This window comes from Notolepis coatsorum (assembly GCF_963971535.1).
Source record: "Notolepis coatsorum genome assembly, chromosome: 10".
NCBI lineage: Eukaryota > Metazoa > Chordata > Actinopteri > Aulopiformes > Paralepididae > Notolepis > Notolepis coatsorum.
The window spans coordinates 42,099,389-42,109,388 of NC_140174.1; the positions used below are offsets into that span (position 1 = coordinate 42,099,389).

The window sequence follows — 10,000 nt, forward strand, 5'->3', positions numbered from 1 at the left end:
CCCTCCAGATGATTCCAGAGAGAACTACAGAGAGACCATCTGCCAAACCATGAGACTGCTGCTACGTGAGTGTCTCACATTGTAACTCCTTCACGCTGCCAATAATCTGAGAGTGTTCTCTGATCTCGCACTATATAATCTCTCTTAATCTCTTAACCAAACAGACCACTGCTCAAACTCCTACTTCATACAGTGTTTGTTCTCATGACTATTGGAACCTGTCTCCCTCCTTGTATTTACACGTTATTTTCTACCAATCAGATCACATTCTGGAACACTCAGAGGACGACACCAAGTCGCTATTTGCCATCATTAAGGTGCTGTTTGTTTTCTGTTGTCAATAGTCCATCTCTGAGTAGGCCCACGGGGATCTTACTGTGTTTACCTCTTGTCTTCCTGGCTACAGATCATCAGCAACCTGTTGTTTTTCCGAGGAACTCATAAAAAGGAGTTTGACTCTCGCTGGAAAAGCTTCACTCTGGTCAAGAAGTCCATGGAAAACAGGGTGAGTCACAAAAATACACCAGGCTATATGTGTTGACCACCAAAACAGTCTAAGGTTGTCCCCGAAGCCTGTTTTTGGGATTCGAACTTCGTCAGGGTTTTTCGAACGAACGTTCGAACCTTCGTTTTTAATAAAAAAATAATAATAAAAAAAATATTTAACTTTTTCTTTAATAATATTATTATATTTTTTATAAATATCCTCAAACTAAATCCTCAATTTGAATAAAGTGATTAATCTGATTAAATTAGTATTTTTTTTCTTTTTTTTTAAATCAACTTTCCAGCCCCAGCCCAGGGAGAAGCCCCAGCCAACTAAATCAATTAAATCTTTCTTTAATGAATATAACTCATCAGTTTCTTTTAATACTATAATATTAGTGTAGCCTAATCTTTATCTGCAACTGTGAAGAAAAACCAGAATGAAAAAAAAAAAATTATAAAAAATTCGAATGTTGATTTAGAATTCGAATGCCAACGTAACGAACAAAGGTTCGAACGTTCGAACGTTTGGGCTCAGCCCTACAAAACACACCAGGCTGTATGTGTTGACCACCAAAACACACCAGGCTGTATGTGTTGACCACCAAAACACACCAGGCTGTATGTGTTGACCACCAAAACACACCAGGCTGTATGTGTTGACCACCAAAACACACCAGGCTGTATGTGTTGACCACCAAAACACACCAGGCTGTATGTGTTGACCACCAAAACACACCAGGCTGTATGTGTTGACCACCAAAACACACCAGGCTGTATGTGTTGACCACCAAAACACACCAGGCTGTATGTGTTGACCACCAAAACACACCAGGCTGTATGTGTTGACCACCAAAACACACCAGGCTTTATGTGTTGACCACCAAAACACACCAGGCTGTATGTGTTGACCACCAAAACACACCAGGCTGTATGTGTTGACCACCAAAACACACCAGGCTGTATGTGTTGACCACCAAAACACACCAGGCTGTATGTGTTGACCACCAAAACACACCAGGCTGTACTGTATGTGTTGACCACCAAAACACACCAGGCTGTACTGTATGTGTTGACCACCAAAACACACCAGGCTGTATGTGTTGACCACCAAAACACACCAGGCTGTATGTGTTGACCACCAAAACACACCAGGCTGTATGTGTTGACCACCAAAACACACCAGGCTGTACTGTATGTGTTGACCACCAAAACACACCAGGCTGTACTGTATGTGTTGACCACCAAAACACACCAGGCTGTACTGTATGTGTTGACCACCAAAACACACCAGGTTGTATGTGTTGACCACCAAAACACACCAGGCTGTACTGTATGTGTTGACCACCAAAACACACCAGGTTGTATGTGTTGACCACCAAAACACACCAGGCTGTACTGTATGTGTTGACCACCAAAACACACCAGGTTGTATGTGTTGACCACCAAAACACACCAGGCTGTACTGTATGTGTTGACCACCAAAACACACCAGGCTGTATGTGTTGACCACCAGGCTATATGTTCTAACCACCAGGCTGTGTTTTAGAGATACACTGTTGATGTGATACAGTGTTGATGGGTATTTTCTGGGCTGATTATATTCTTGTTTCTCTCTTGGCAGCTTCATGGGAAGAAACAGCACATTCGAGCCCTGCTCATCGACAGAGTTCTGCTCCAGCACGAGGTCGGTCATATGATTGATATGAGTATTCACCTCATGTCTCTAAGGACGCTGCTAGGTTTTGTAATTCCACTACCCATGTGTGCCTCGTACAATAAAGAAAGGGGTGTAAATAGCATTCAAGGTCTGTCAATTTTGAATGGAAAAATTAAGCAAGCCACTTGTTCTTGTCCTTCACATACCAATGTGAACCCATGTGTTTTAGCCTGGTATGGGACTGATAACCGGTACCAGTATCAGTAACAACGCATCCCTAATACAGTCAGTGTATAATAGTTGTGTTCCCATGTTATCAGATGAGGAAGCTGATGGTCGAGGGCTGTGAGTATAAGGTGGTCCACCAGGAACTGCTCTGTGATCTACTGCTGCTGTCTACCAGCACCTACAGCCAGGTACACACACACACACAAACACACACACACACACACACACACGCACGCACGCACGCACGCACGCACGCACGCACGCACGCACGCACGCACGCACGCACACACACACACACACACACACACACACACACACATACACACACGCATGCACACACACACTCTTCATCCATCCATCTATCCTTTCATTCATTGATCCATCCATCCATTAATTAATTAATTAATTAATTCACTCATTCTCACTCACTTTATCTAACCTCTATAATCAATTCAGCACAAATACTGACGCCATAGAACGTCCTGTAATACTACCACTAATAGGCTCAACCTACTACCTTTAATTGATCTTGTATATCAAACTAGATACTTAATCATCTCTATTTTGTTGATTGTATTTTTCTCTCTCTCTCTCTCTCTCTCTCTCTCTCTCTCTCTCTCTCTCTCTCTCTCTCTCTCTCTCTCTCTCTCTGTCTGTGTGCAGGTGCGCAGCAGGGCCCAGTCTGTGCTGATGACTGCTCTGGGAACGTTTAACTTCTCCTACAGAGATCTGACTCCCAGAGTCCTACAGCTGGTCTCTCCACAACACACCACTGGTACACAGCAGCAGTTCAAGGCAAGCCACACGCACACCAACCTGATATCACGACTGCATGAAATGCACCCGCCGGTCCACTACAGGATAGCTTGTCAGTGTCACAGATAAATGGTTATGGTGCGTTAAAAGGACACGCAGGTATGAGGGTGCAGTACCAGCAGGGAGCGTTTAAAAAAACAAACATCACAACCGGGGTTTGAACCAGCAGCCACTGCAGTAGTAGGTGAGTGCTTTCACCTCTACACCACCCACACGCACCTGTGTTATGGTCATGGTTAGTTTTAAGGTTCTCTTAACGGTTATAAAGTTAGGGTTTTTAGGTTTTAATAATAGTTTGATTAATGGTTGTGGTTAGGGTTAACATTAGTTTTAAGGTTTGCTTAATGGTTATGGTTAGTTTAAGGTAATGGTGTGATGGTTAAAGTTAGGGTTATAGTTTGGCTGTCGGAAAAGTGTGTCTCGTTAGTGTCGAGGTCAAAAGCACCCGTCTACTGACATAGTGGCCCGAGTTCGGTCACCGGCAGGCAAACTTATACAGTTAACCACAGAGATTACGGATAGCACCCAGGACCAAACACAGTGCATGAAGAACAGAGGCCTAAGGGTGTTTGAGCGTGAAGAACACACACAAGGTTGTGGGACCAACATGACGATGTGATGCAAGGGGCATGAGAATGCATTGCACACACACACACCTTAAGGGTGTGTATCGTGATTCTTGATTAGATCCTATTCAACGCCAGCTCACTGCATAACTACCTTGTTGCACGTCATAATGTAAAACTCAGTCAGTAAAATGTACTTCAGTTACATTCCCTTTTATTGTACACATGGTCGTAAATGCCAGCAAAAATACCACAACATAAACCCAGAAAACGTACCCTAAGAAAATAGATGATTTAATTTTGTGAATCAATTCAGAATCTGCAGGAGCTAAAATCATGATTATTATGACATGAATAATTAATTTCACCCCTTACTGTAGATACGGTATCTGTCAAGTCTGATTATGTCCAATAGAGACTACTAGACACACTAGACATATGCTTGTACATTGTATTGCACGGCTGGTCTGTAATTTTTGTCTGGTTTTCAGGTTAAAGGACCATACAGGTTAGCCCCTTACGTGACTGCGATGTGCAAACCTGGGGCTTTAGTGACCGCAGTCACTCTCAGCTGTGCCGCGACCAGGCTAAAAAAAAGTACCAAGCACTGAATCGGGGGCTGGGGGTGGGTCAAAAATATATCAGATATGAATTTCAAAGATACCCAGCGTACAATATGGGTTTAACACAGCTTTACAGTGGGGTCTGGAAGCTCGGAGTTGCTAATAAACAGTTTAAATCATTGTTACAAAGCGAGTGGTACTTACAGAGCGAGCCGTGTATTTCCGCCATTGGTGTCACCGCGCATGCGCACCAGGCAGCCAAATGCCTGGTGCGCATGCGCGGTGACACCAATGGCGGAAATACACGGCTCGCTCTGTAAGTACAACAATGATTTAAACTGTTTATTAGCAACTCCGAGCTTCCAGGCCCCACTGTAAAGCTGTGTTAAACCCATATTGTACACTGGGTATCTTTGAAATTCATATCTGATATATATATGTAAGTACCACTAGGGATTATCTTTTTTTTTTTTTACATTTCTATAACCTTTATTTACCCAGGCAAGCAAGTAAGAACAAATTCTGATTTTATTTATTGTCAAAAGTATGCATAATGTTGTGGTAATTCCACAACAAGAGATATGTAATGTTAATGTGAGGATGGGGGGTTCTTGCGGAGCCCAATAGCAAAACACAGGAGGAGAGAATGGAGCGGTTTAGGGTTCTTTAATTATTCTTCCCAACCAAGCAGAGTATAACAGGAATGTGAAACAGGAATGTGAACAACATGGAGGTTATAATGTTCTTGGGGGGAGAAGAATGAGAGCAGGTGCACTCCAGTGCAGCTGTCGGCAGCGAGAGAGGGAGGACACAGGTCTTGCGCTTGAGAGCGAGCAGGAGTCCTCTTTGCGGGGCTCGAGACGTCAGGGTGGAAGGACGCGGGGGCTCGAGACGTCAGGGTGGAAGGACGCTGGAGCTCTAGACGTCAGGGTGGAAGGACGCTGGAGCGAAGTCCTCGGTAGGCAGTTTAACACTGCGACGTTGGATGACGGGTTCTGCCAGTTGAAGTAGGGAACGTTTGATGAGGTGATCTCTTGCAGCCGCACTGATTGCTCCTCATCTGGCAGACACGAGCTCTGATCGTGACAGTTAATTACCTGAAATGATTCCATTTTTTGGGGGGGGAAACCCTGCATATATCGGTATCGGTTGATATCGGTTGATATCGGTATCGGAAATTAAGAGTTGGACAATATCGGTATATCGGTATCGGTAAAAAAGCCAATATCGAGCATAGATACTTAATCTTCTCTCTCTCTCTCTCTCTCTCTCTCTCTCTCTCTCTCTCTCTCTCTCTCTCTCTCTCTCTCTCTCTCTCTCTCTTAACTTCCCTATTTTTTCATATTTATTTCACACATAAATCTGGAGGCCTGTATAGTCTGAGGTCCCAACATTCAGAAATCGCAAGAAAGCCTTCATGATCTCTCCCCTGTGTGTGGATGTAACCTACAGTGAGATTTGAATGTTAATGACCTATTCCTTCTCTCACTGGGTTCAGAGCAGTTCTGGGTTCATGGGAGAATAATATATTGTGAATTGCTGATGCATTGAATAAGTGTCAGTCTGACACTTCTGTCGGGTTGTTCTGCTTTCACTCTCACTCCCTATTTAATACAAACTGCTCCCCGTGGAACAATAACATATAATTAGAATTGAAGCTTGCTAGTGTAATATACAGGTTGCATGGTGCTGATTGCTGTAGCTGTTAATTTATGCCGTAGTGCTATTGACTGTGTGCTCCTGGAACCTATTTAAACCTCAAAGGACATTTCCTGTTCTTTTCAGCGAGATTGAAAATAACCTGAATATTTTCCGTTGATGCAACCGTGGTGGAACCTGGATTCATAATTAATGCGTGTGGAGCGATATTCATAATCAATATAGATGTATCAGGGTTCGAAATTAACGGGGGATTGGGGCATAATGCCCTTGAAAATCGACAAAATGCCCTCGAAAATCAGTTAAGGGGGGCACAAAATGCCCCCGACAGTTTACAATTATATATATATATTTATCCGGTAATGGAGCGTCTGTGTGTCGTACGGTTCAGATGACGCGCAAATAAAAAACTTCATTTGGCGGAGCCGGGAGAGGGGGGCACTGGCTGCAGGCAGCAGCAGCACTAGCACTGCAGCCAGGTGCTAGTCAGTTTGTGTAAATGGCAAGCACAATATAAATCAATCTTCATTACGACTTTAAAAACATAGCCATTAACATTACATAGGCCTACACACATCTTGCCATAGCGTTAGCAGTTTGTACTACACAACGCATGTTGAACTATGGTAGCACTAGCCCCAGCTAATAGTCAACGAAATGTTACCGTAGCTAGTGCTACTAGCTAGCAGCCTAGCAGAGGAGGAAATGAGAGTCTGAGAGGCGGGGTGTTTAAAGACAATGATAGGCGTTTATTCAACATCCAAGAAGGCTAACATACAACTGTGTTTTACTAACTCCAACCGGGACTATTGCTGTTTTCGTGCTGCTTGTTGATGTTATGAACTCCTCCTAACGTTACCGGAGCTGAAGGTGCCACACGCTAAAATGTCCGTGGGGACCCGGCGCCAACCCATAGATAGTTCCAACTCAACGAATTACGTAATCCACCACAGTTGCACTCAATATTTAAATAATGTTAGTCTAAATAAATGTAGACAGATACATAATAATTTCAAGCAGAAAACGAATCTTTCCATTAAGAACTGACAATCAGGGAATTTAAACATGGTTGACATTGTTTTTTTGTGTTTATATTAAAGAAAGGAAAGTCTAGTGCTGGCTGAGCATATTGTTTGTTTGCATTAAGTTAATACTTTGACAAATGTAGCCTATATTTTTCAGTCAGTTCGGTCTTTGTGTGCCAAACATTATTTAAGGCTGTAAACACTGTAACACTGTAAACCTTTTTTATATGTGAATGAGAAGAAATGAGAAGCATGTTTAGATTTGAGTGTTATTTAATTTTTTTTATAAAAATTAATGTATATCAAACCGAACCGAAAACCGTGACCCCAAAACCGTGATACGAACCGAACTGTCCATTTTGTGAACCGTCCCACACCTACCGTTTATCATAAAAATGCAGTGCCCCCGAAATACAAAAAAAAGCCCCCGAAAATCAATTAAGGGGGGCAAAAAAAGCCCTTGAAAAAAAAAGTAAATTTCTAACCCTGAGATGTATTAGAAAAACACATGGAATGTGTGGAGACTGTGTAAGATAGGTGAAGGAGTGTGCTGTCATGGTGGACACCGGAATCACACTGAGGGAGCTTTGTGTCATCTGGGCTTTTTGTGTGGGGAGGGGTGGGGGCTGTTGGGCCGTTGGCCCTACCAAAGGTGTGAGATTTAGGCTATTGTCTTGAACAGACAAATGGGATGCTTCCACACAACCTACATCTACTGTATAAGATGTGCAGTCAAAGAGTAATAAACAAGCAGGTAGAAATGACTCTGTCCATGGTGCTGAAACTGCAAGGTTTTTGCCCATGCCATATTTTGTGTGTGTGTGTTTTTCTCTCATGCTCAGGGTGCTCTGTACTGCCTGCTGGGTGTATATGGAGGTATGTGTCTGGCCGGTGTGAGGGACTGGGACTGTGTCGGGGAGGTGTGGCCTGCTCTAGTCCGCTGTGGTCTATCGCCCTCCATGACCCTGGAGAAGCCCTCCATTTGTCGGCTGCTCGATGACATCACGGACAGGGTCCACCGTCAGCACGACACCATTGGAATCTACTTCACCGTGAGTGGCTTGTAAACCCAAACACAAACTCACTCATGCACACGCACTGAGACAAGCTTGATTTTAATGCTAGCTGTAGGTGTGTATCTTCTATCTGTTGGCTCTTTTCTCCATATAAACTTATGCTATGGGTTGTGTAGCCCCTTTCGTGATTGTGATGCACGCCAACAAGGTTTGGCCGAGTGAATCCACAGTCCCTTGCTCTTCAATAGGAAACCAACCTAGATTTACCATGAAGAACTGGTCCTACCCGAACCGTTCGTTATACATGTATCACAGAGAAATTTCAAAGGTACTCACAGTTGCACGAGGGTCTTGGACAGAGAAACGTAATGGTTTAAAAGCTTGGCGTTGCTAATAAACATTTTAAAAAAATATATAAACTGGTCAACACTGCTCAAGACGGCTCTAGCTGCCTGATGCGCCTGTGCTGTGATCACAGCGCATGCGCATCAGGCACCCAATGCCGGAAATAAAGCTGTGTTGACCAGTGTTGACCAGTTTATAATTTTTTTTTAAATGTTTATTAGCAACACCGAGCTTTCAAACCATTACGTTTATCTGTCCATGACCCTTGTGCAACTGTGAGTACCTTTGAAATGTCTCTGTGATACTTGTATAACGAACGGTTCGGGTAGGACCAGTTCTTCATGATAAATCTAGGTTGGTTTCCTATTGAAGAGCAAGGGACTGTGGATTCACTCGGCCAAACCTTGTTGGCGTGCATCACAGTCACGAAAGGGGCTATGGGTTGTGTTGTGTTTGTCCCTCTTTCACCACTTGCAGGTATCTGAGGGGTGCATAGAGGTAGCCAATCAGATCCAAGAGTCTCAAAATCCCGCCCCATGTCTGAAGGCACCCACAATAGAGGAGCTAAAGGAGGGGCTTCAGCGTCAGCGAATCAGAAACCTGGTTGCAGCTAGGTATGAGTACAAATTGGGCTACTCTTGCTAACTATTAGCATATTATCAACCAGTTCCAACTCCTTCATCATAGAATTGCCTGGATAATGCACAGTTAGTGTGACTTGATTTAACAATCTGGTTTAACACTTTTCTTCCATACAGAAAGTATGAGACACTGGTCAACGACCTCTTGGATTGCCTTGAAGACAGAGACTTGTAAGTTCATTGCCGTGTATATATGTATATGTATATATCAGTGTATTATGTTTGTGTGGTGTTAAGGTATAAACGTTGCATCCTGGGAGAGGAAGCAAATGCCCATGGTAGCATGAATGATACCTAGGTTATTTACATCTGTACATGTGTTTTGTTACAGGCCCTGGAAGTTTGAGCACATGGCTACGGACCTGTTGTCCCTCCAGCTGAGAGACGACCACCCGCTTCCCCCTGACGCTGTCCTATACTTCACACAGAGCCTCACACACGACTCCATCAGCATACGAAAGGTCTGGGGAACAATTTACCATTCATATACTTACTGTACCAGCTAGTCTATCAGCTCAAACAATTTACCATTCATACTGTACCAGCAAGTCTATCAGCTCAAACAACTTACCATTCATAATGTACCAGCTTGTCTATCAGCTCAAACAATTTACCATTCATAATGTACCAGCTAATCTTATCAGCTAAAACGATTTACCATTAATACTGTACCAGCTAATGTATCAGCAGCTTTGCTTTGACAAATAACTGAACAGCGCAAAGAGCTGTGTTTATGCAACAGAAGAAGTATTGGGACATCTATTTGCGATCAACCTATATGTCAGTGGGCTACCAATACATCTCTATACAAACTCTATACAGGAATATATCTATGTATAAAATATATTTCCTGGCAATGTAATACTGTAACACTATGTTATATAAACAGTATAATATAACATAGTGGTTCCCAATCATGGTTCCAGGAGCCCCTTAGGGGTACCTCAAAGAATTTTGGCCAAAGGAATCCTATTAGAGTTGTTGACAAGGCATTC

The 10,000-nt window shown here is 43.2% G+C and overlaps 1 protein-coding gene across 1 annotated transcript in view; it reads left to right on the forward strand.

Moving 5' to 3' along the window:
- Positions 1 to 10,000, forward strand: part of LOC311235551 (proteasome activator complex subunit 4B-like) — a gene marked incomplete at both ends in the record, with an annotated part of 115,997 nt that overhangs the window by 62,442 nt on the left and 43,555 nt on the right. Inside the window, 10 exon segments of the mRNA XM_084323020.1 lie at positions 9 to 65; positions 262 to 317; positions 407 to 505; positions 2,111 to 2,173; positions 2,467 to 2,562; positions 3,038 to 3,169; positions 7,846 to 8,055; positions 8,842 to 8,978; positions 9,123 to 9,176; positions 9,337 to 9,466. Of these exon segments, the coding sequence (XP_084179146.1) occupies positions 9 to 65; positions 262 to 317; positions 407 to 505; positions 2,111 to 2,173; positions 2,467 to 2,562; positions 3,038 to 3,169; positions 7,846 to 8,055; positions 8,842 to 8,978; positions 9,123 to 9,176; positions 9,337 to 9,466 (1,034 nt within the window).